The sequence below is a fragment of the Mustela nivalis genome (genome assembly GCF_964662115.1).
Source record: "Mustela nivalis genome assembly, chromosome: 5".
Lineage (NCBI taxonomy): Eukaryota > Metazoa > Chordata > Mammalia > Carnivora > Mustelidae > Mustela > Mustela nivalis.
In genome coordinates this window covers 142,132,798-142,159,456 of record NC_139024.1, presented here as the reverse complement: position 1 = coordinate 142,159,456, position 26,659 = coordinate 142,132,798, and the positions used below count along the sequence as shown (strand labels likewise).

The 26,659-nt window shown below is 45.3% G+C and overlaps 2 protein-coding genes and 1 long non-coding RNA gene across 3 annotated transcripts in view; 1 reads left to right on the top strand and 2 right to left on the bottom strand.

Annotated features, from left to right (window-relative positions):
- The window catches only part of LOC309864551 (N-acetyllactosaminide beta-1,6-N-acetylglucosaminyl-transferase-like), a 36,740-nt gene extending 21,873 nt beyond the window's left edge, over positions 1–14,867 (bottom strand). Inside the window, 2 exon segments of the mRNA XM_082730175.1 lie at positions 13,501–14,447; positions 14,449–14,867. Of these exon segments, the coding sequence (XP_082586301.1) occupies positions 13,501–14,447; positions 14,449–14,765 (1,264 nt within the window). The 5' untranslated portion in view covers positions 14,766–14,867.
- On the top strand, positions 14,865–16,545 carry LOC309864553. The gene is made up of 2 exons (XR_014311606.1): positions 14,865–15,066; positions 16,307–16,545. It is a non-coding gene; the product is annotated as an uncharacterized lncRNA (long non-coding RNA).
- A 1,223-nt stretch (positions 16,546–17,768) lies between these two features.
- LOC309864552 (N-acetyllactosaminide beta-1,6-N-acetylglucosaminyl-transferase) overlaps positions 17,769–26,659 on the bottom strand; it is a 56,100-nt gene continuing 47,209 nt past the window's right edge. Inside the window, exon 2 of the mRNA XM_082730176.1 lies at positions 17,769–18,761. Coding sequence (XP_082586302.1) covers positions 18,607–18,761 — 155 coding nt within the window. The 3' untranslated portion in view covers positions 17,769–18,606. The remainder of the gene's footprint in view (positions 18,762–26,659) is intronic.

The following is a 26,659-nucleotide window of genomic DNA, read 5'->3' as shown; positions in this document are numbered from 1 at the left end:
TCACCCTGGAACACACAAAATTTATTAAGATTTTTTAAAAGGCTGAATAAGAAGCTTCTTTTCCAGACCCTACAGGTGACATATTCTAGGATCTCATTTTTATGACATTCTGGAAGAGGCAAAACCACAGGGCAGAGAACAGGTCAGACTCTGCCAATGTGGTAATGGACCCATGACGTGATGTAACTATCAGAACACAGGGGACCGGACACCAAAAGGTGCCTAAAATTTAAAATAAATTTAAATAAATTTAAAAATAAAAAAGGAAGCTTCTTCAAATTCAACAGTATTGTGTAACAGAACGGGTCTCCTTCATGGTAAATGGATACATGGAAAAGTTCCCTTCTGTAGTAGACCAATAGAGATTTTCATTTGACAAATACGACTATTCATTACCTTTTTTGATAAATTTGGAACACATTTATAGAGTTGCATCATTAAGACTAAACTTTCAGTATTAGATAACATACATAACAAAATGTTACTGCTCTTTTGCTCCAAAATCTAGAGTATTTCAGAAAGAAATGGTGAGAAGTACTAAATATACAGACTACTATATTATGACTTAGAAGTGCCATCTTTGGGGCGCCTGGGTGGCTCAGTCAGTTAAATGTCTGCCTTCCGCTCAGGTCATGATCTCAGGGTCCTGGGATGGAGCCCTGCATTGGGCTCTCTGCTCAGCGGGGGGCCTGCTTCTCCCTCTCCCTCTGTGCTCTCTCTCTCAAACAAATAAATAAAATCTTAAAAAAAAAAAGAAAGAAAGAAAGAAAGAAAGAAATCCCATCTTCATGTCCCAGACAATCACTTCACCTTCCTGAGCTTGGTTTCTCTAAACTTAAGTGATGGGAACATATCTCCAGCTCCAGAAGGAAATTACCCGTTCCGCTTCACAGTCATCTTGTTCTTGAAGTAGCCCGTTCCAAGTTTTCACTGTTTCTAGTATGGTCCACTTAAAACAAAAACAGAATTTACTCCCAAAACCACATTCAGGGAGCACCTTCTGTGCATCAGTGGCATTACGGGCTTCAGAGTTCTGGCTGGAGTTAAGTTACCAGTTACAGAGTCACGGTACAGTTAAGAGTGACCACATGATTCACTTCTCACGACACGTGCCTCCTTTCCCATCACTGCCGTGAGATTGGCTGTACCATTCCTCAGTTGGAAGTTTGAAGAATGGAAGGGATGTTCCCAATCACGAGCTAGAAAAAGACATGATTTGGGGCCCCCTTCCCCTCAAAGGGGAAGGGGGCCCCCACTCCTTCTCCCACAATTCTTTTTATTTTTCTTTTATTTTTAAAAATTTTTTAATTTTTTATTTATTTTCAGCATAACAGTATTCATTATTTTTGCACCACACCCAGTGCTCCGTGCAATCCGTGCCCTCTCTAATACCCACCACCTCGTACCCCAACCTCCCACCCCCCCAACCACTTCAAACCCGTCAGATTGTTTAAGATTTTATTTATTTGACAGACAGAAATCACAAGTAGGCAGATAGGCAGGCAGAGAGAGAGGGGGAAGCAGGCTCCCCGCTGAGCAGAGAGCCCGATGCGGGGCTCAGTCCCAGGACCCTGAGAACATGACCCAAGCTGAAGGCAGAGGTTTTAACCCATTGAGCCACCCAGGCGCCCCAACCTTCTACCCCAGTTCTCAATTCCATGTGGCCCACTGGAGGACTCTGAGGGTAAATGAGGCCATGTCTGTCTCATCTGACGCACTCCTCACTTCCCATGTCCTTCTTGGGACACAGTGGATGGAAGCGGACAGGGAGATGGACCAGATGCCCCTTCCTGAGGCACCCTGTTTCATCCTGGTTCAGGATGCCTGGTGCCTCCTCATTCTGCTGGAAACAATACCGCATTTTTTTTTTTCCCAGCTGGGGCAGAGAGAGGAGATTCAGATGATCTGGAAACTGCAGGTATCCTCAAGAGTCAAGATGTCAACACTGAGGTAGGACTGCTGTTGGTCACCTGTGTTTCCTCATAGCTAAGCATGAGCTTGCGCACCCACAAATGATGCCCATGCGATAAATACTCTCACTAACCAGTGCTTTACGATCAGTTACTCTGTTCCTCTCATGTTCCCACACAGGTGAGTAGTACTGGAAGCTGGGGGGAGGGAGAAACTCAAACTGATTTTGTCGGAGTTCTAGAACATCTTCCAGATCCTTTGTGGTAATCTCAGAAGCCTTCGCGTCATGGAAAAATTGTGTTTTTTCAGTACCTGTTGTCTCTTAGTGAGGACAATTGGGTGGAATAAAACAACAAAAACAAAAAGCTAATAGTTATTACTAATAAGCTAATAGTTATTACTACTTACCAGGCACCAGACACCACTTTTGGCATTTGAAAATGTCTTACTACACGTAATTCATTTACAAGGGTTGGTACTATTATCATCCCCACTCTACAAGTACTGAAACCAAGATTCAGAGTGATTACATCATTTGCCTCAAATTGTAAACACTAGGAATCTGAAAAACTGCATTTGAAGCCAAGGAGTCTGGCTCCAGAAGGCCTCTTTCCCTCCCCCACGGTGACGTATTACACTGGCCTCCCTCGAGCTCAGTATTTATGGGTGTGCCCAGAAAATACGCTCCCGAACAAGGAGAAATGTGCTATATTAAGACAGCCAGGCAAATGGAGATAACGTGTTAGTACTCAGCAACTAACATCCTCATTTGGTTAGAAATTTTACAGCACAAAAATCACTTCCATCCACTGCCTACGATGACTGGCCCGAATTTTAAGAAGTCATGGCAGGAGTAGCAGTTGGCATCTAAACACAGACATAGTGAGCGTAACAAGGAGAGAAGAGAAATTCATTGCCCAGAGGCCGCTGTTCCAGAAATTCTATACTGGGAAAGGGGGCAGAACGGAAATGGTCACAGAATCAACAAAGGCTGAGCCGGGAGGACCCTCTCGATCATCTTATAAGTTGCTAGTATTGTCTCCATTTTACAGATGAGTCAACAGAAGCCCACACAGGACAAGTTAACTGCACAAGGTCAGCCAGCAGATTTGTAAATGAATGAGTAAAGTTTCTGCCCCTTCCACTGCATGCGCCAGAGCTAAAGCAAAATAATGCAGGAGAACTTTTTGATCTCACACAGCCCAATTCTTTCATTTTACTGAGGAGGAACCCAAGGCCCAAAGAAGTTATGTGACTTACCTAGGGTCATACAGCTAATCAAAGACAGAGGCTAGAGTAGAGGTTAGAAAATAATTTTGCAGTGCGTATATCTAGGTCATTGGCCCTTCTTATATGGTCCAGTGGCTAGAGTTTGAAGAACTTATAAAAAGGAAAATAAAACATTCACATCATGCTCGTAGCACTTATGGTCCATTTATTTAGTATTAGATGTGCAGCGTGTAGTGTTTAAAAAACTCCAAGTCCAAGGGGCACCGGGGTGGGTCAGTGGGTTAAGCCTCTGCCGTTGGCTCACCTGCATCCAGCTCCCTGCTCAGTAGGGAGCCTGCTTCCCCCTGTCTCTCAGACAGGCTGAACTGCCTGTCTCTCTGCCTGCTTGTGATCTCATTCTCTCTCTCTCTCTTTCTCTCTGTCAAATAAATAAATAAAATCTTAAAAAAAAAAAAAAACCAAAAGACTCAAGTCCAAAAACGTGCTCTAATTTTTTTTTTTTTTTAAGATTTACTTATTTTTTTTAGAGAGCAAAGGTGAGAGAGGGCAAGGGGCAGAGGGAGAGGGAGAGAGAGAATCTCAAGCAGACTCCCCACCGCGCTGGGAGCCTGACCTAGGGCTCGATCCCACGCCCCCAAGATGATGACCTGAGCCAAAATCAAGAGTGAGGTGCTCAATCAACTGATGCAGCCAGGCGTCCCTGCTGTTCTAATTCTGGGGTGTCCTCTGGGGTCATCCAAAACAGTCATCCACAAAGGCATCCCAAGATTCTTCTGGCTCTTTCACAAACATCTTGGAAAAGAAATACTAGCCAGTCAGGGCCACTGCTGTGAAATGCATTACTCTACCTATTGGTAATTAGGAAGTGAAACTGAACCAGAACCGCCCAATACACAAATCTCACTTTTTAATAAATTCCCAAATACCTTCCACATTTTCTCTAATGTCCCAAAACCAAAGACGAACTGAGGACCCAGTCGGTAAAAGTAAACTCCCCCAGGGTCAGACCAGCTGCTAACGGGGGAGGCTGGGGTGCCAATGTCAAAACTGGTCCCTCCGCACAGTCCTGCAAGATGACAGGCGCTTCACGCCAAGCTCAGAAGCTTGAAACCCGGGGAATCTCAGATGAAATCACACATGTGAAAAATTAACAAGTCGACTGAAGCCACCAGAGGCGGCCCTGGGAGAACCGTGGTCACGGTCACGGTAAACACATTTACATGTAGCTGATAGCGAAGTATCTTTGTGTCAATTCCACAAACACACAGCGGGCGCCCCCTCCCCCCCACTAAATCGAGGAAGTGGATATTTGGTAGCAACAAGAGATGAACAAAAGTTATCTCTAAAACATTGCAGGTGTTAAGGGTCTACCTCACTAAATCGGTTTTACCACTCCTAGTAACATACTCTTCCCATTTTCCCAGCATGAAGAGGAAGGCCAAGAGAAGGGAAATCTTAACAAGCATTATTCTGACTCTTACTTTCTAAGGCTTAAAGAGTTTGTAGACTCGGTTTTGTCCACTGGGGAAAAAAAGGGTTGGGGGGCGGGGAGAAAACATAGTCTGGTTGATGTAATATATCCTGAAAGTTTAGGTTGGATAAAAAGATTTTCGCTTTTCAGCAAATCATTATCATGGAATACACAGAAAGCCCCAGGCTGGACTATTGGAATTTTAGATTTCCTTTGATAAGAGGAAGCAACTCAAGTCTGAGAATTGTATCTATTCAATGATTTTTCGTAAATTTTGCTTTCTGGCTTTGAGTGTGTGTAGTATGTTGGTAGCTGCAGAAACTGGCTGGTGGGCACAAGAGGGTTATGATGCTGCCTGCCGGTGAATTTCACATTAGGGTTTATAAATTATCCTGTGTTAAGTATCTAGGAGGGGCTGCGTTTGTTTTAACTTTGAGGAAGTTGAACACCCAAAATGGGAAGGATGTGGCTACGCCAGCAAAAACCTGTATAGAATGTTTGTGAAAAAGCTCTCGCTTCTTTTGGGTCCTGGCTGTGCTAATTTCCCTTTGTGAGAAATTATATTATGTTCTAAACAAATACCACGTAAGTCCCTTCTGGTACATGGTGCGATTTCAGAAAACAACCTATGAATCCCAATTCCTGTTCCTTTCACCTGAAGTGACCACAAAAATAAAGTCCTGAAGACACTACTGACATCCTTTGGATTTTTAAGGAAACTCTTCTTAAGGATAATACACACTTAGCAATATTCATATGAGGACTGTAAGGACCTACTTAGCAAGAGGCTTTCATTCAAGTTAAACTATCCCTGCTCCCCTTCCCTCAGGGGATTCACTTAAAACAAGTCCCGGAAACCAGCTCCAGGTAACAAAGCCCAGATACAAGGGTGGGTGAGGCCAAGTGGAGAGATCTGATCAATGGTGGGGGGGGGGTGCATACTTTCTCCCTGGTTACCAAGGAGTATGGGCCCCGCCCTTTGGGAGCCTTTTGGGCGCCAATCCCAACCAAGGTGATAAATTGGGTCAAATGTCTACTAGGGTAAATTGTATTCAATTGGTCACCTAGCATCACTGTGGAGTTTCCTCTGTGTGTTACAATCTCACTGATCACCTGTGCGTGGCCAGGCCCGACCGCAAGGCATTTGCCTTTAAAAGCTAGTCTGTGAAACTGAGAAGGGTCGCCCTCTCTTGTAAGAGGTGCGTCCCCAAACATTCGGTTAGATTCTTGATGCTAGGAGCGAAATAAAGCTTTTGCTTGAACCTTCGCTTTGTATCAGTCTCGCTCCTTTAATCCACAGACCCATTATTGGGCCATAACAAGGACGATGGGAGCTATTTTAGTGGTTTTAAAAATTCACATTAAGGGAAATTAAAATGACAAAGTGCCCATCCCAACATGTGCACCTGCTTACATTTTCCTATACTTCCTCCCGGGTTTCTTTCTTTCTTTTTAAGATTTTATTTATTTGACAGAGACACAGCTGAGAGAGGGAACACAAGCAGAGGGAGTGGAAGAAGGAAAAGGAGGCTTCCCACCCAGCAGGCAGCCCCATGTGGGGCTCGATCCCAGGACCCTTGGGATCATGACCTGAGCCAAAGGCAGACGCTTAACCACTGAGCCACCCAGGCACCCCTCCTCCTGGTTCTCTTTGGGTATATATCTATATCCAGTTGTACATGGTGGTGGAGTCATAGAATAGATATTCTTTTGTAAAAAGATACTTAAATTAATTTTATTTAACACCTTGAGGATCTCCTTAGTTTAAGAATTTGAGGTCACATTAAGGTTTTCTTTATGTATATTCGTATTACTAAGTAGATGAACACTTATCCTGTCACTTTACACTCAACGTTTTCCTTTAATTCTCAGAACTTGATTTTTTTTAAAAAATTTGGGTAAGCTTTAAGTAATCTCTACACCCAGCATGGGGCTTGAACCATGACCCTGAGATCAGGAGTCCCATACTCGACCAACCTGGCCAGCCAGGTGCCCTCCTCAGAACAACTTATTAAGTAGCTGTGTTAATCCGGATGGTACAGATGAGGAGTCTGAGGTCAGAGTTACCCACGATCACCAAGCTAAAAGGGACAAAGCTAAAATTCATCAGCAGGTTTGTCTCATTCCTGAGCCCTGGAGTTATTTGCTCAACAGCACTTTCCCATTAGCTCTTTGTACACCACCTCTAAAACATCCTCTACATGTAATCAACACCGTCCAGTTTTTCCTTATACACTCTCACTTCCCTTTGTCCTGGTGGCTGTCTTTTTTCCTCAGTCAAGGAGAGTGTCTGGAGGAAATCAACACAACCAACATTTGCTACAGATCTATAAATGGGCCAGTCTCCATAAAAGAGGGTCTAGAGCAGCGGTACTCAAAGTGTGCTTCCTAGACAAGAAGCATCAGGATCCCCTGGGAACTTGTTATAAATACAGATTCTAGGGCTTGCTCCAGACCTGCTCCATCAGAAACTCGGGGCGGGGGTGGGGGCAGTATTCTGCTTCACCAGGCCTTCCAGCAGATTTTGGGACTCTGTCCGAGAACAGCATTGCACTATACACATGATCTTCCTTAATACTTTTAACTTCTCTGGGAACTAAGTGTTATTTATTATTCCCATCATTGCAGATGGGTAAACTGAGGGTCAGCACACACTAAGGCCAATATCACATAATTAGCAAATAATGGGAGTCAGGACTTCAACTTTTTTGGTCTGACTCCCAAGTCCTTTTCGTTAAGTATCATGTGGACTCACTCAAAGGCAGATGGAAGGAGATGCTGTTGTAATGGTTCAGAGAGCTGGTGTAGAGATACTCATGTTACAGAGACAATTTTGACATCAATTATACATCTACTAGGGCTTTGACATGCAAAATAATTTATGGTGTTCCTTAAAGAGTCATTGAAATGCACTATTATGTTTTTGCTTAAAAAAAGGCAACTATGGCTTCTAGAAAATACTTGTCTTATGCAGTCGGTAGACAGTGATGGCAGGTTGAAAGAATGTTGGACAAATGGTCTTGCCAGTTCTGAAATCGTAGCTACATTAATCCTTTCCGCCAGAATTCAAGCCATGTTAAGCTCAGTGAATATTTACCAATCATAATGGTATTTATATTTAATTACATCTTCATATATACTTTAATCCAATATCTTCTGTCTTGCATAATGTTGTTCTAGAGATTAGGAATTAAAAGTTAATTAACAGCAGTGTTTCCGGACTATTTCCTTCACAGGGGTGGGGGCAAAGAATGTTTGGGCACAGATTCTCCAGTAAAGATGTTCCAAACATTACAGCACAACCAATGGCTTCCAGCAACATAAATGAGCCCTCAAACTGCCTACGGCTTCAGCAGATCTTAATTATGCAAATAGTAGGCAACCTGCCTAAGGTTTCTCTACCAGGAACTCACCATTTTATGATATAAACTCATCAGTCGGGGTACTGGAGAGCTATGATGAATTGTAAACTATAAATCTTCCCCAAATTACTGGCCTGAGAAGAGCCTCAAGCCCTTTTGTAATGGAAGAAAAATAGGCCCAAAGGCCCAAACCACTGATATAATATTTTAAAAATCACGTCCAAACTCATTATGTGTATTTTGTATTATCTGGCTATACAAAAGTGGTATCATTTTATTTTTTATTTAATTTTTAAAAAGATTTTATTTATTTATTTGACAGAGATCACAAGTAGGCAGAGAGGCAGGCAGAGAGAGAGGGGGAAGCAGGCTCCCTGCTGAGCAGAGAGCCTGGTGTGGGGCTCGATCCCAGGACCCTGAGATCATGACCTGAGCTGAAAGCAGAGGCTTAACCCAGTGAGGCACCCAGGCGCCCCTTTATTTAATTATTTTGAGAGAGAAAGAAAGAGAGCGCATTCATGGTGGGGAGGAGTGGGGTGCAGAGAAGGAGAGGGAGAGAATCGTAAGCAGACTCTATGCCCAGCCTGACATGGGGCTCAATCTCATGACCCTAAGATCGTGACCTGAGCCAAAACCAAGAGCTGGATGCTTAGCTACCCAGGTGCCCCCAAAGAGATATCATTTTAAAGTTCTGTTAAATGGATAAACCCATGGAAGTTTCAGTGGGTTGTCCTCTGGCCACACACACACACACACACACACACACACTCAGCTTTCTGGTAGACCTGACTATTCTATGACATTCATGAAGACAGGACTACTTACACCAGGCCATCAATGTTTCTAATTCCCGGTCACTGGTACAATCAGCATGACTGAATGCATCCTTTGTGGTTCTAGAAACTAACTTCTAAATTAGGCTGATGTACAGAGCACACAATGCATACTTTGAAAAGGACTGGGACTGATCCAGCCCTGCCCAGATTTAAGGGCCTGGTAACCTTTCCGTAGAGAACACATACCTCCTCAATGGCTCACTGTTTACGTTTGCCGGGAGCTACACCTGGAGAAATGTTTCAAGTTTCTTTCTATTGTTGTCTTTCCTAACCTTTCATTTCCTTATACTCAGGTTTTTTTTTTTTTTCTTTCTTTCTTTTTTTTCCCTCCTAATCCCATTGCTGAGCAGCAGCCTAGATCAAATTAAAGACAGCAGAGTAGGCCAGGAAGAGGTCCTACCAGCAGGACTGGATGGGCAGCAGTGCTCTCTCTTGGAACCAGATGAGACTGCATGAACGGCCCAGGGTGACTACCTGGAAACCAGGATTTTGCTTTTTGTTCCTTTTTTTTTTTTTTGAGGAACTCTGCCCTACTAACTTTCCAGCCGGAACTCTGGGGCTTGCCAATTCTACAAGGTCTTTCTGATACTGTTATCTTTCCCCTTACTGATACCATTCACAGGACTTGTGGTGGAATGATACCTCCAAGCAGTATCTTTACTTCCTGTTTCTCTAATCCCTCCTATCGAAAATTCACCCCACCCCACCAGGAGACAACAGTTGTGTCCTTTGAAGCTTCGGGTAACTATCTAGCCCCTCCCACAATTTGCCCCACAAGCTACAAACCCTCGAGTCATGGGGAAGACACGGATGGTGGTCCTATTTCGAAGACAATCATCCGATTCCGTACCCTTCAGGAACCCAAACACTGAGGGGGTAGGGCAGAGGAGATGTGCGTTTAGCGGGAAATGATAATCCAATGCTTGCAGGAGGGGCCTCCGGGAGAGGAGAACCCAGAGCTTAAGTACCACCCATCTGGGAGGTGAGTGACTGGAGATGGCTTCAAGAGGTGCCATCCCAGATGGATTAGAGAAGATGAACTGGAGTTAGACAGAGATGGTCAGAGGGATATCCAAGAGAGGACATCGCAGAAAGCCCCTCACTTCCCCCAGATTAAGTGAAAATTGCCAAAGCGGAGAGGGTCAAGCAGTTGCTGAAACATCAAGTCTGAGGCATCAAGTAAAAAAAATCAAAATAGAGAGATAGGTTAGGGATGCGGAAGGGGGAGGAGTCAGGTCATGGAGGTCACGTCCCAGTAAGAACTTCAACCTGATCTCAAGATAATGAAAAGCCAAGGGAAAGCTCCAAGCAAGGAAACAGCAGGTGTTGTACTAACCTACCTGAGAGCTCCCTGCACCTGCCATTGCTGCGTTCTGGGAAGCAAAGATCCCTGCAGACTTTTGTTCCACCGAATTGTTTGCGTCCAGGTTATGAAATGCTTCCAAATTAAGAAAAACTTAAGCATTTAAATGAAAAATTAGCTTCCTAAATATCTGCATATGACCTATGTAAATACGGAACAGAGCCAGGAGTCCTTTGTTTCTCATTTACAGACGACAGGGTGCCTAAAATGAAGATCAGTTTTTTCTGTTTATTTTGTGGTAAACTTAAAAACAGTATATGTGGGGTACCTGGTGGCTCAGTGGGTTAAAGCCTCTGCCTTTGGCTCAGTTCATGATCCTAGGGTCCTGGGATCGAGCTCCACATCAGGCTCTCTGCTCGGCAGAGAGCCTCCTTCCTCCTCTCTCTCTCTCTGCCTGCCTTTCTGCCTACTTGTGATCTCTGTCAAATAAATAAAAAATAAAAAATCTTAAAAACAAAACAAAACTATAGGTAAAAGGAAAGAGAGGCGACTGGCTGGCTCAGTCGGTAGAGCATGTGACTCTTGATATCTCTACCCCACCTTGGGTGTAGAGATTACTAAAAAAAAAAAAAAAAAAAAAAATCTTGGGGTGCCTGGGCGGCTCAGCCGTTGGGCGTCTGCCTTTGGCTTAGCTCAGGATCTGGCCAAGGTCCTGGGACCGAGCTCGGCCTGGGGCTCCCTGCTTCTCTCTCTCCCACTCCCCCTGCTTGTGTTTCTGCTCTCCCTAGCTCTCTGTCAAATAAATAAATATAATCTTTTTTAAAAAAATCTTTTTAAAAAAGGAAAGAAAACCTCTACTCATTGTAAAGACAAAGTCCTCAAGACACTTCACGGTCATTAGGCTCAAAAGACACTTCACAGTCATTAGGTTCAAAGTCTCAAGCGTGTTTGTTTCCTCCCCTCACCGGCCTTTAGTAAGAACATTAACTAAAGAACACCTCCCATTTCCACCGGCTCACAGAGGGAAGAGCTAGACCAAAGCCCATTCCAGATAGGGACGGAGAAAGCTGGCACAGAAGGGTGTGTGGGGTTGGCAATCCGTTCAGCAACTTCCTGTGACTCCAGCCAGCACAGTGGCCCTGCTAAGCCTCAGCAAGTTCATTGTGCTCACACACACACACACCCCTAGCACTCCATATTCCTGCTTACCTTATTCCAGCTTAAAGTGGTCTAGTAGAGCTTACTTTACACTGTTCTTCCCTGCTTCCCACCCCCCTTACCTTACCCCCATTCTGAGATTCTGCAAGAAATTTGCTTATTTGTTTTTTAAAAGATTTTATTTATTACTGTAGGAGAGCACACCTGAGTGCGTGCGAACAAGCAGCGGGGAGGGAGAGGGGCAGAAAGACGCCACACTGAGCTTGGAACCTGACCCAGGGCTCTGAGATCGGGACCTGGGCTGAAATCAAGAGTTGGACACTTAATTGACCGAACCCTCCGCCCCTCACCCCAGGCACCCAGAGAATTTGCTTTAGATACAGGAAAAGAGAAATGATTATTCCCTCCTTTTCTGGTGCAAGCTCAAACTTCAGGTCATACGGATCCAGGATTAGACCCCGGCTTTGCTTGGACAAGCTGAGGAGCATGTCACTTCCATCTCTCTAAGCCTCTTTTTCTTCCTCTGTGCATGAGGGTAACAGTGATTATTTCTTATAGTTGAACAAAATGATGTAGAACACACATCTGGAGCAAACTCCATCAACCAAAACAGTATTAGAGATGCCACCAACAGCATACTGCCGTGTGTTTAAACTTTGTAAACAGTAAGAATGAATACTCCCTACACTCAGATAAAGTGTTTACTCCCCTCCTAAAAGTCTTTGTGATCTGACAATTTCGTAGCCCACGGGATAGAAAAGGTCTCTGTCCCCAGTCACCTTGCCTGTCCTCTTTCTGCCCTGAGTAGACTTTTGTGGCCACCACTCCAGTGTGGCTCTAAGGAATGCCGGGTCACTGAGAAAAGAGTCACTGCTACGAATCTACTTTCAACTATGAAGCTAGCTTCAAACCGCTCTTAGATGTGTCCAGGATACCAAGACTCCGTGTAGAAGCAGAGAGTTTTTTCACATATGGCAGGCATTAGGGTCTCGTTCACACAGGGCTGACAGCCACAGCCCTGCTGTCACAACAATGGAAACTGGTTTATTGGGACATCACCAGGAACAGGTGCTACAGGTCACACGGGTGTTCTCAGACAACAGACAGAAAACAGAATTTTGAGAAGAAACTCAGTCCCGAATCAAAGAGGAAAGCCGGTGCTGTTTTCTGCTTTCAGTGGCCTGGCAGACCTCAGACCCCTTTCCAAGTGATCATAAACAATGGAAAAGACTTCGCAGTCTACGAAATCAAGAGACTGCAAAGTGGAATTTCCAATAATCTGTGACTTTGAAATTGAGAATTAACTTTGGATCAACTCCCACTGTTGATCCCCTCTGTGTTCACTTTACCCATTCTCCTTGACAACAAAACATCAGACGGTTCTTGTTGAACCAAGTCGGTTGACACCTGGGTACTTGGTCAGGTCTTAGGTTAGAGACATTTAATTGAAGAGCTAATTTATCAACTTCCAAAGAAGATTCACAGATTCCAAAAACAGTCCGGGCGGCTTGGAGCGATGCCTTTGAGGATGAATGGGATACTGTGTGACACGGTCTGAAAGGAACATACCTATTTCAAGTCATGAATTCTAGGATGCTTATTAAAAATCGATTTCAATACGCTGTAGCTGTGCTTATCAAGGATGATGAAAAGCATCCATTCACGAGACTGAGCTAGTATATGTCAATTATGCCTCAATTTAAAACACACACACACACACACACACACACACACACACACGACTGAGCTACAGGATACACGATCAAAGACAGCTCTGCCAGAGCTCCTGCAGCTTCTCATGCTTCTTAGATCACTATACTGCACACAGTTATAAGACAACACAGTGGGCACTAAGCTGGTCACTAAAAACAACCAGACTGAGGCACCTGGGTGGCTCAGTCATTAAGCGTCTGCCTTCAGCTCAGGTTATGATCCCAGAGTACTGGCATCGAGCCCCTCATTGGGCTCCGGGCTTGGTGGGGAGCCTACTTCTCCCTCTCCTACTTCCACTTGTGTTCCCTCTCTCGCTGTCTCTGTCAAATAAATAAATAAAATATTAAAAAAAAAAAAAAAAAGAAAGCAACCAGACTAATAGTTTTCTACGTTTTAAAGTTCTGTTTTTTTTTTTTTTTCCAAATAATCTCCAGTGAGTCTGTTCTCTAGAAGCGTTGGGTATTAGTGAACTCAGTCTATGAATACGAAAAATTTGGAATGCACATCGGCACATACCTGGAATCCTATTAAGTGTCACCCAGAAATGTTCATCGGGGCTGTAAGTATCTTTCGACCAGTGTAGAAGATCAATGGCCCTTTTGTCGTGGAAGACAAAGTTGACAAACTCTCTGGTCAGGGCCACATAGGCAGTGCCAAAGTAGATCGTCAGCTGATGCGGAGGTGAGCTTTTCAAAATATTAGTATTTTTCACAAAAGAGCCATCTTTGCCTATGTGCTCCTGGTGCACGAACTTAGTCCGTCCAATGGCGTGATCGGGGGGCAGCACCCCCGGGGTGATGTTTTTCCCTTTAAAGCTTTTCAGATACCGAACGATCTCCTTGTTGGTCTTCAGGGGGAAGTCTTGCCCACACGTGTTGATGGCGTACTTCCAGGGCACCTCGGACAACGCGAGGTCTTTGAGGCAGTTCAGGTCAGCCTGGAGCCTAGAGATCCCCCCATAGACAACCGGCTCCATCTTGGAGGCCAGGAAAGCATTTGGGAAGCAGCTCAGCAACTGCTCTACTGACTTCTTGAATTCAACGGTGGCCTTTTCATCCACGTGAACGCAGTAGACATTCTGGGGCATGTAAACAGCTCGGAAGAGCCTCTGGAAAGTATCAAAGTCCTTATGGATGACCATGACATAGGCCAACGGGAAAGCAGCTTCCTCTTCCGACAGGGGGCTGGTGATGTAGTGATTCTGGGTCAGGTAGTCCTTGCACGGGACGCTCCCCAAAGGTGAGGGCAAGGTCCTCCCCCACAAAAAAGGAGCCTGATCTCCTAAGGCGTAATCACAGGCATGAATCCCCAAGTACTTGTGACGGGAGCCATTCAGCGACCCGAACCTCCCCGGCAGGTGTAACTCGCTGTTATAAAGTATCACAAATAGAAGCGCACTGAAGACCGCGAAAGCAAAAAGGCAGTACCTCCAAAAGTTCATTATTTTCACTTCCCTGGGGAAGGACGCGCTCTCCAGGGACTGAGAAATGACCAGTCCCTGAAACCGCGAGTGGGGAGAGGTTGGACTGACCGCTCTTCCCGGTCTTCCGACCGGCTTCTCCCGAGGGCTGGAGTCCTTCAGTCCTGATGCACTGTCTGCCCCAGCGCGGCGTCCATCCTCCGCGGCGGCGCCGGCGGGAGGAGATGCTGCCGCAGCGCGCCCGGCTCTTCCGACCCGGAGGTGCTGAATCCGGAGCCGCGCTCTGCGCCGCGCTCAGCCGAGCCCCGCGCTCGCCCAGCCCAGCCCAGCCCCGCCTCTGGGAAGCCCTCCTCATTTGCATGCGAAATGCAAGTGGCGGATATAGCAAATTGCGTTCTGGAATGGACTTTCCACGGGGGCTGAGTTTCCCTCGCTGCGCCCCGCCCGCTTTCCGTGCCCCGTACTCCGCTCCCACCTCCCTGCTCTTCGCCTGCTATCTCCTCGCCTTTTCGAGTGAAGAGCGTCTTTTTCTGCTTCGCCCCGGCAACCTGCTAGCAGCCCTTGCAAAAGCACAACATTTAGGACTTCTGCCCCCTCGGCTTTATTCGTCTTTCCTCTTTTGCATTTCAGTGTTATTTCTACCTCTGGGCACACAGACACAGGTAAGAAAAAACATGCACTTGTACTAGGCATTAGCAGAAGACTGTCAACGGCGACAAGAGCCTGTGGCCAGGTGGATGTTCCTGGGTTAAATCAGACAGTCCGATCGTGTTACGTAGAATATACAGGTGTGTGTAGGCTATGGGAAGGGGGTGGAAGAATTACACTCTTGGAGTATGGGATGAGGGCAGAAGGAACCTAGCAGTGACTTGTAACGTTAAAGGGTCAGTGTGGCTGACATAAATGAAATAAACACACCTTTCAGTTTGCACCACCCAAGGGAAAGGTGATAGTCATTGTTCCCAGAAAGTTGGTTCCCCTTTCACACAGAGCTTCAGATAACGTGAACTCTTGACACAGTGGCTATCTCCAGTATGTGGAGTCACTCGCCAGTAGTCTTTCAAAAAGTCTGACATCTTCAGATCTGAGGTCATTTCATACAAATCAAAGAAGTCTCCTTCCCACCCAGCCCCCTCTTCTCCTACTTCCTCACTCTGAAGAAAGAACAAAGGCTTCGGGGTTGCTGCAAAATTCCTGGAAGTACCAGTCAGTGTAATTCAGGGGAGGCAGGAAGGGAAGCCCAGCAGGTCTGGTCACATTACAGAGGGCTTGTTTGTCATAGCTCACCTGTGAGGGTGGCTGGAGCACTTGGCAAATGTGGAGGGCGCTGGAGACATAGGAGGGTAAGACGCTCCTGGGGGAAGAAACTCCAGCAGCTACAAAAGAAAATCAATGGTGGCAGCCACAGGGGTAGCTAAAAGTGGCCTGGTCCCTTCTCAGCCCTCAGTCACCTAGCCATCCTAACTGTCTGGGCACCAGGTGGCTGTTGGAGCAGGTGTCGGGCAGGTACCCCGCCCGAAAGCGGGGTATAATGCAGCACTCTCCCTGCCCCCTTCCTATCCCACACCCCTCTTACTCTATGAGCACTTGGAAAGGAGTCCAGCCGGGATTCCTCCCCTGCCCCTGTAACCACCGCACCAGCATTCGCGGTTACCTCTCAGGGCCCAGCTGGGGTGGACACAGAGTTCCTAGAATGTTCATGAGAACTATGGGACTGTAAGCGGGGGAAAAAGTTTCCACCATGTTCTCAGAAAGCCCCAGAGAGCCCCGACTTTCTCTTTCACGTAAAAGTGGATTACTCTAATCCATAGAGCTAATGAATGACAACAGCGGCCTGGAGATGATGGATATCGATTTAGAAACAGACTCAAAGATCATCTAACATGACCCTTTCTTTTACAGATGAGGAAATGGGAGCCAAGAAGAATATTTTTTCCCAAGGCCATTCAGCTGGACAGAAGCCAGAAACCTTCACTCTGCAGCGCCCTTGTCCAGATGCTGAAGCCAGTCTATTTGGCTTCTAATCCCTGCTGGTCAGTGACCAGCTGCAAGACCAGGGTAAAGTTACTTAACCTCTCTTAGCTCCGGGTTCTTCATCTGTGAGATGGAAAAAAAAAAAAAAAATCACAGCGATTCCCGTTTCTCGCGCTTGTGAAGAACTGTAACCGAGATGACTTCTGTTTAGGGTTTGGGCATATGATCTCATGTGTTCAATACGCATTACCAATTACTATTGTCACTTCTCTTTTGAAAAACAGCCAACATTTCTCACCAGGTGAATGACCTGATATTTTGACTTCCGTTCATAATAATAGAAAAGAGATACATTTATCCTGTTAAGGCTTTCTACCGGGTTGATTTTATTCCCACTCTTTTCCTTCCCCATCCCTAGCCCCCTTTGGCCCAGACAAAAAGCAGAAATACTGCTTGAGGAAGGGAAGAATGGAATGGTCCATTTGGATGCCTTCACTTCCCCTCATTCTAGTTAGAACTACACCCTTTTCTGCAAAATACATCCTTGGCCAGACTTGTGGAGAGCAGGAGGGGAAGTGCCAAAGGGGAGAGAGGGGAGGCCTAGGGCTCTCTCTCCTCACAGGTTCTGTGGGTTCTTCCCTCTTTGTGCCCCGAGCCTTGGCCCCACAAGCGGGAGCGCCGCTGGAATGCCCACCCAAAACAAACCCAACCAATCTTTAATCAGGACTTAGTCAAAGCAGATTGCACATGGGGTGGGGAGTGGTGCAAGGTGATTTACAGTTCAAAACACCAGTTCCCCTAGAAACCCTTCTGTGGTCTGACCTGCCTCGCTTACAGTTGTGTAGATGAACAACCAGACATGAAAATGGGATGCCTGCTAAGCGCTTAGCCCAGCGGGTAGGTTTGTTTTGCTTGGTATCTGTGGCAACCGAACAGGCATTTTCTTCTAGCAGATCGCTGGGCGGGCTGAGCTAGTAACTTCCAACCAGTACGTTATTTCTGCTCTGTTCATTCTAGCTGGCTTCACATACTGAAAACTGTCACCACGTGTCATCATTTGGTATCCCAATCCCTGCCTCTCTTGGTCCCGGGATCATCTTTAACATCACCAACAAGGGGACAGCACTGGACAGCCGCTTGCCACACACCATCAGCTTAGCCCAATGTAAGAGCAAAAGGTGGTGCTCTCTGGGGCTTTCTGAGAACACGGTGGGAACTCCCCCCGCCCCCTTACAGTCCTTTAGTTCTCATGAACATTCTAGGAGCTCTGTGTCCACTCCAGCTGGGCCCTGAGAGGTAACTGCAAATGCTGGTGCAGTGGTCACAGGGGCAGGGGAGGAATTTGGGCTGGACTCCTTTCCAAGTGCTCATAGTTCTCCTTGACCTCAGATCACTCCTCCTAGCTTAACTTTTGCTACCGCATCAAGGCGATGCTTTCTGATGGATTCCTTCATCTCCACCAAGGGTACACCTATCGCTGTCAGTCTGGCAACCTGAAACACTTGGGCTGCACGGGAGACCCAGAAAGCAAACAAGATCTCCCAGCAACCAGAACAACGACCACAAGGCTGTGGACTGGACTCACACACTGGAACATGTTGAGGATGGCAAATGTAAGAAGGAAGTGAAGCTGGTGGAGGAAGGGAAAGATCGGGCTGGTATGTTCATGAGTGGCAGCAAACACTTGGCCAAGGGGTCATGGACATAGAGGAAGAGTGGCGACCACAGGGAAGAGCCTGGGTCCCACTTAAAGAAAGCAGCTCCCTCTCAGCACCGGCTATTAACACCATGCTGGTCACAGGGCCAGGATGCCAGCTCCTCAGGTATTTTAAGAGAAGTGAGAAAGCTGAGTTTTATATATATAAAAAAATCCCAAACCCTTTAAATGTTACCGAGTCACTATCACATTTGTAAGACACAAGTGTCTGCATACATTTACGCCCCCAGAGATTGCATTTGGCCCTAAGAATGCCAGTGTATCATCTTTGCTTTAAGCATTGAAGGTCATGTACTTTGAATCTCTCTTGAGACTTAGCCTATTGGACTCTTAGTTTCGAGGACACAATCGTAACAATCAGACTCAGAACTGAACAGATAAGAAGTCACGGATTAAAAGAGGGAGGTAGCCCTGGGGGATTGGGACACCCTATTGTCAGCAAGAGGTGATGGGCAGAGGATGAAGTGGAAGGTTCCAGAAAAACTACGGGAGCAGAGCAGTGCACGATCATTCAATGGAAGGATGGCTGGCTTTCATACAGCTGGGTGACCATTTTATTACTGTCGGTAAGGACCTCCAGCATTTTTAAATTATCAACTAAGTCCATATCACTGTGAAAGTGCTTGACAACTGTAAAGATCGCTGCAAACATTGGGCCAACCAGACCTGGAAAACAAGCAGAGTGCTAACATTTAGGAATAACATAACAAGAATATAAATGTACTTGTCTTATGCATACACGCTTCAGATACTATTTAAAAAGTCATCTATTGGGGGCGCCTGGGTGGCTCAGTGGGTTAAGTGTCTGCCTTCAGCTCAGGTCATGATCTCAGGGTCCTGGAATCAAGTCCCATGTCGGGCTCCTTGCTCAGTGGGGGTCTGCTTCTCCCTCTCCCTCTGTCTCCCTCTGCTTGAGCTCCCTCTCGCTCTCTCTCAAATAAATAAATAATATCTTTAAAAAAATAAAAAGTCACTTGTGAAATGTTTATTCAGAATCCTTTTCTTTTTCTAAGATTTTATTTATTTACTTGACAGAGATCACAAGTAGGCAGAGAGGCAGGCAGAGAGAGACAAAGGAGGAAATAGGCTCCCCATGGAGCAGAGAGCCTGATGTGGGGCTGGATCCCAGGACCCTGAGATCATGACCTGAGCGAAAGGCAGAGGCTTTAACCCACTGAGCCACCCAGGCGCCCTCAGAATCTTTTTTTAAATTTACCATTTCCTGTACAAAGTGGGAGGCTTTTGGTTATTTAATAAACTCCCCATTATGACAAAAATGTTTCTCTGAAAGTATTAGACAATTGCGCTGACCACACGATCCTATATCAGGTATCAGCATTTTTTTCTATAAAGCGCCACACAGTAAATACTTTAGGCATGTGGGACTTTTGGTCTCTGATGCAACCACTGAGTGCTGCTTCCCCAGCATGACAACAGCCATAACAATACCGGCCTGTGTCTTTTTTTTTTTTTTTAAGATTTTATTTTTATTTATTTGACAGAGAGAGAGATCACAAGGAGGCAGAGGCAGGCGGAGAGAGCAGGGGAAGCAGGCCCCCCGCTGAGCAGAGAGCCCGATGTGGGGCTCCATCCCAGGATCCTAAGATCATGACCTGAGCCGAAGGCAGAGGCTTAACCCACTGAGCCACCCAAATGCCTGGGCCTGTGTCTTACTAAATTTTCGTCTATGGACACTGATATCTGAAGTTCATATAATTTCCATGTCACCAAGTCGTCTTCTTTTGATTTTTTTCCCCAATCATTTAGAAATGTAAAGTCACTCTTAGTTCGTGGAAGGTAGAGATATGGGTCAGATTTAGCCCAGGGGTTGTAGGTAGTTTGCTGATCTCTCTTCTAGACGGCAACTGGGATCCTCCAAGGCCCACATTTTGCATTACTGGAGTCTTTGCAATCACCTAGAGTTTCTGTATCTTTGCAGATAAAGAAACGTGAAATGAGGGCAAACAGTGATGTTGGTCATCCTTTTACTTGCATGAAACTGCTTACATACACCATCTGGGTTAGAGCGCGGGGCACTGGATTACATGCCTCAGTATCCCTCTTTCTTCTAGAAAATGGAGATGCTAAGAAAAGACTGACCCCATAGGGTTCTAGACAGATTTATCTATTTATCTATTTTAAGATTTTATTTATTTATTCAACAGAGAGAGGGAGTACCTATGCACAAGCAGGCAGAGCCATAGAGGGGGTAGGACAAGCAGGTTCCCTGATGCCCGGCTCCATCCCAGGATCTTGGAATCATGACTTGAGCCAAAGGCAGAGGCTTAACTGACTGAACCATCAAGGTGCCCCAGGTTCTAAAGAGTTTTAAACAGGTCAGGACATAAAAAGAGCTTAGAACAATGCACATTGAATGACTCAATATAAGAATAAGAATGCACCTAAGAATGACTCAACACATCTAAGTCCTCTCTCTGTTGGCAAACTTGTCTCACCTAGGAAACTACCCGTCCCGTCCACGGCCCAGGTACGTTTAGTGAAGCAGAACATCTGTGCTTGAGGGGTCATTCTGCCACCTAAAAGAGCCTGAGACAGGCAGGAGCCCTCAAGGCCACTATTATCATGGGAGGCATGGGCCTCTTCTGCCCTGTTCTCCTGACTCAGGGTGGGGCAGCGACCCTTCATTCCCAACTGCAGCCTCTTTAGCCTGTTTTTCCAAACCACATCCAAGTGGTTAGCTCTCAGAGTGCCAGCCTGCTGGGGCATCCCACAGAAAGGTTATGATGGAGACAAACACACAGCATGGTGGGGAAGACTAAGGCTCTGGAGCAGGGTTTGAGAAAGGGTGGCACCTGCATGGCCCAGTCCATTAAGCAACAACTCTTGGTTTAGCTCACATCCTGATCTCAGCGTCCTGAGATCGAGCCGCACATCTGGCACCACGCTCAGTGTGGCACCTGCTTGTGATTCTCTCTCCCTTTCCCTCTGCCCCTTCCACTTGTGCTCTCTCTCTCTAATACACAAATAAATCTTAAAAAAAAAAAAAAAAAATCAAGGCTCTGTTGCTTACTACGTGACCCTGAAAAGGTCTCTTGAGATCACTTTGTCTTAGTTTCCCAATTTTTAAAAAAGGAGTAATCCTTTTTTATCCAAGTGGTGGAAAGTAAATCTGGCTAAAAAGACTTCTTCTGCATGTTCTCCCACTATGCCACACACCACCACCACATTCTTCTGGGGTCACAAGCCTTTTCCTACTTCCCTAGAAGTAGTATTCTTCGGAAAGCAAAGTTCTCTCCCTTCTGAGGTGAACTGCCCAGATTTAATTCTAATTGCCCAAACAGAAACAAAAGTGAAAGCCAAATACAAAACAGAAACAGAAATTTTTATCTTCGGTTGTATTCTGTTAAATTTCAAGGAACAGAATAGGTGACTGTCTTTCTGTGCAAGGTCTCCTTTGAGAAGAAAAGATTGAAGATTCATGATGAGAACTTGCATGTCCAAGGTCTGTCCAGATCTGGGACAGTCTTCTGACACCCTTCTGACGCCAACCACCTCCCAACTCCTCCACCTCCACAGTTTTGAACACGCAACTGACATTGCAAGGGGATGGTACTTCCATCAAGAAACAGTATTTTATCTTTCAGCAGCTGCCACAGAACTCTATCTTGAAGATATTCCTTATCGGTTGAACATTTTCAATAAGTGGAAACAAAACAGTCTTAAAATAGAGATAGGCTAAAATAGAGTGGCTCCCTCCAACTTCTTCTTTTAATAGCCCTATTAAATTCTTGACTCTTGTTCAGTTTATTCAATCCACTGTCCTACTAGCTTCTTTCCCACAGAACCTGTCATTAACTTGAGTTTAGACAGTTTATTAGGGCAGAGGGCTTGGATCCATCCCAAAAAGCAGACACTTCTTCTTTGCTAGACATTAAAATGCTGGAACAAATTTGTCTCCAAGATATGTCCTGTGTTTGCATTTCTTCGAAGATCTTTGCATTTGATTCTCCCACTGGTTAAGGCGGATTCAGATTCCAATTTTACATGTACCAATTTATCCTTTTAAATGACTTCCTTCAGCTTTATCCTTTCTCCTCAAAAACAATGGAAAAATTGTTATAAATAGAGTAGGCTTGGTCCCAGTCTGCTTTGGTTAGGGCCCTCGTGACTGGTAGTAAGTTTCAATGACTACCCTTCAACAAGTCTTCAGTATGATGGAACCTGCCTTACTAAGTGGTTTGATTGTAACTTGTTTCCAGTTTATTGATCAGTGTTGTTCTATGGAACAAGAATACCTAGGGTGCTCATTCTTGACCCTGAGATGACCCACCTAGGCTTTGGGGAGTAAGCAGGAATATGTTGGGGCAGTGCTTAGGGTAACCATCTGTCCCAGTTTGCCCAGGATGGAGGGATTTCTGGGGATGTGGGATTTTCAGAGCCAAAACTGGGGAAGTCCTGGGCACACCAGGATGAACTGGTGACCCCAGACAACAGCAGCCCTGCCCACTCACAGCTGAGAGATATATGTTGGAAGAGTATTCAGTAACTGATCAGTGTGTGGGGCATCTGAGTGGTCCAGTTGGTTAAGGGTCTGACTTTTGATTTCAGCTCGGGTCATAATCTCAGGGTTGTGAGATCAAGGCCCCCCCCCACCCCCCACCCCCCACCCTGCCCTGTGCAGGGCGCGGGGCCTGATGGAGATTCTCTTCCCCTCTGCCCCTCCTCTCTCTTTCTTTCTTTCTCTCGCTCCCTAAAGGTGGGGGTGGGGAAGAGGAAAGCAAGAAAAAAGAAAGGTTAAAGAAAAAATACCAGGGGCACCTGGGTGTCTCAGTTGATTTCAGCTCAGGTCATGATCTCAGGGTGGTGAGACTGAGTCCCGCATTGGGCTCCTCCCTTCAGTGGAGAGTCGGCTGGAGCTTCTTTCCCTCTGCCCCTCCCCCTCCTTGTGAGCTTGCATGTGCCCTGTCCCTCAAAAATAACTGATCAGCATGGAAGGGAAAGAAATGTTTAAGCCATTTATCTGTGTAGGAGAGCACGCAGACCATCAAAAATCTCCAAACTGTAATCCATAAAAACTCCATAACCCTTCCCAACATATCCCTTAACACTGAGGAATGGTGACAAAACGATTAGTGTCTGTGGGACTGCTTCACAGTGAACCAAAAAGAACACACGTAAATTGTTCTGTCTACACGGATGTTCCCCAGTGGATATAAGAATGTCTTAATAACAACCTACATAATGAAGGGAGAACCCAAAAAGAAAATAACTGTTATTATAGTGTTAACGGATTCTGAAGTCCCGCACCCCTCCACATCCCATGTGACTTGAGAGGTCTTCTTTCTGTTACGATGAGACTAACAGAAAAACAGGGGGTCTTAAGAATGGAAACACTTATTTTAACGTTTGCAATAAATGGGCAATAAAGCCAGAAAATGTTCACTTATTTGCAGAGCAGCAGAATCAGCCAGCCATTTGAGCTCTCTGACTCTCAATTTCCAAATTTGTACAAACTTAGGACTGTACAAGTAGAAGCTCCCTCAGGCTTCCTTCGGCTCTAAATGCTGTGATTATTCTAAATTCTGCCCAGAATAAAGAGGAGGCTGTTTTTACAGGAAAACTGCACTGGGAAATTTTGTTTAGATTCAGTAAGTGTCGGGGGAAAGTCCAAAATGTGGTAGGATAACTGACCCGTGATATAATCAAGAAGTCTTGGAGGTGGGTGGAGGGCAGTTAGCTCAGACAGACCAAAGTCCTGGGAGAGGAGGAAACCAGAAGGGGGTGTGCAGCCCCTCCAGGAGGCCACCAGAGACCTAACCAAGATTTCAGGGTCTAAGCTAGGCAGTTTTCAGGTCAGATGGGGGAGAGCATTTGGAGACCTGAGCAGGAGGGCCTTCCTTTTGCAGACCCCCAAGGAGCTCTGACTTGAAGACAGAATTAGAGATTTTCATGAAGACGGAGTCCTGTGAGGACTGGGCTAAGGAAGTGGGTGGGGGGGAAAGGAAGTGTCTAGAAGAGGGGACTTATGATGGCAGGAAGCTAACTGCATTGGGATGATCTGAGTATCTTTAGCTTACTTAATTTTTTTAAAAAAGGAAGTTTTGGGGTGCCTGTGTGGCTCAGTCCATTGAGTGTCCAACTCTTTGTTTTGGCTCAGGTCATGATCTTGGGATGGTGGGATCAAGCCCTGCACTGGGCTCCATGCTCAGTGAGGAGTCTGGTAGAGATTCTCTCTCTCCCTCCCTCCTGCCCCTCCCCTGCACATGCACACACGTGCGCTCTCTCTCTTAAATAAATAAATAGATCTATATAAAAAATGACAGCTTTATTCTGAAAAATGTTCACAATTATGTTCTTATCTTTCAAATCTGGCTGAAAAGAAAGATTATGGGGGAATAAGTATCATCCATCTGTTCTCTGAAAACATGGCACTGATATAGATACGGGATAAATATATTCTGGGGACACTAATATAGATATGGGATAAATATGGGGGAAAAGCTGCTACTCATGGCTTTGTCCAAAAGCGTCTCGAGAAAGAATGTCATATACTCTGCAGGTCAGAGCATGAGAGAAAGACAGGCTGGTATGTAGTTCAGGCATTGAGAAATCACATCAAGAAATAGTTAAGTTGGGAAAGTAACTAATACATGTACTGTTTTGGATGTAACTTTCTAAGATTGCAAATAGTCTACTCTGAGTCTCAGAGGAAAAAAAAAATCACCCAAAGTCTTAGCAAGATCACTTTCTTGACCAACTGATGAGTTTTTTCCATGAAAGAAGCAGCCTTATGGGGTGCGCGGGTGGCACAGTCCATTGATTGTTCAACTCTTGGTTTCGGCTCAGGTTTTGATCTCGGGGTCTAGGGATTGAGCCCTGCATTGGGCTCCACATTTAGCCAGGACTCTGCTTAAGACTCTCTCTGCCCCTCCCCACTGTGTGCTCTCTCGCTCTCTCTCAAATAAATAAATCTTTTTTTTATTTTTTAATTTTTTTTAAGCAGCTTTATGAAAGCCCAGATCTGGTCTTTAAGGCAGGGGCCTCTACTGTTGGGCTGTTCTTTTTACTTCTTTGGTGCAGAATAAGGCACCAGTTTGGTAAACTCAGAGCTGGTAGAGCTAGCTCCGAGTGAAGCACAGTCTGGCTTGAGCCCATGCTGTTCCCAAAATAAGCTTGGCATTTCAAAGCATTCCCAAGGTGAGCAAGATGCTTTGGAAAAACTGAAGGAGAGAGAACAGTCCCACTGCTGTTGACCGGGAGCAGAAAGGACTTCAGGAAGTGTCCCAGAGAGGCTGAACATGGCTAGAAAATGCTATCTTAAGTTGATCTCTCAGAATGCGACAAAGGAATCTAGGGTGTGTGTGTGTGTGTGTGTGTGTGTGTGTGATGATGATGGGGGTGGAGGGTGAGGCAATGATGATTTGCAGCTGACTGAGTGGCAGGGAGGAGCGGTGTATTAAAAATTATTTCCATTTAGGAAGAACAATACTGGAGGTATCACAATCCTGGATTTTAAGATATACTACAAAGCTGTAGTAAACAACACGGTATGGTACTGGCACAAAACAGACACATAGATCAATGGAACAGAATAGAGAGCCCAGAAATAAGCCCACACTTATATGGTCAATTAATCCATGGCTAAGAAGGCAATAATATACAATGGGGGGAAAGGCAGTCTCTTTAACAAGCAGTGAGGAATACTGGATAGCTGCACGCAAAAGAAAGAAACTGGCTTTCTTACACCAGATACAAAAATAAACTCAAAATGCATTATCGACCTAAATGTGAGACCTGAAATGGTAACATTCCTAGAATAAAACATCTAGAGTAACTTCTTTGACATCAGCTGTAGAAACATTTTTTTTTCCTCTAGCTACATCTCCTCCAACAAGGGAAGCAAGCAAACTTGATCGAATGGGACAGCACCAAAATAATCTGGCACAGCGCAGGAAAGCAGCAAAAGACAGCCTACTGAGTGGGAGAAGATATTTGCAAATGATCTGTTAAGAGTTAATATCCCAAGTAAACAAAGAACATGTAAACTGGACATCAAAAATACCCTAATCCAATTAAAAAATGGGCAGAGGAAATGAATAGACATTTATCCAAAGAAAAAAATACAGATGAACAACAGACGCATGAGAAGAAGCCCAACCTCACTCATCATCAGGGAAATACAAATCAAAACCACAATGGGATAGCTAGCACCTCACACCTATCATTATGGCTAAAATAAAAAACACCAGAAATAAGTGTTGGCAAGGCTGTGGAGAAAGGGAACCCTCGTGCACTGTTGGTGGGAATGCAAGCTGGTGCAGCCACTGTGGAAAACAGTATGGAGGTTCCTCAAAAGAATTAAATTGGAATTATCATATTATCCAGTAATTCCACACTGGGTATTTACTCAAAGAAAACAAAAACAGTAATTCAAAAAGACAAATGCACCCTTATGTTTATTCCAGCATTATTTACAATAACCAACATACAGATGTAACCCAAGTGTCCATCTATAGATGAATGGATAAAGATGTGGTATATATACACAATGGGATATTCTCAGCCAACTGAATGAATGAAATCTTGCCATTTGTGACAGTATG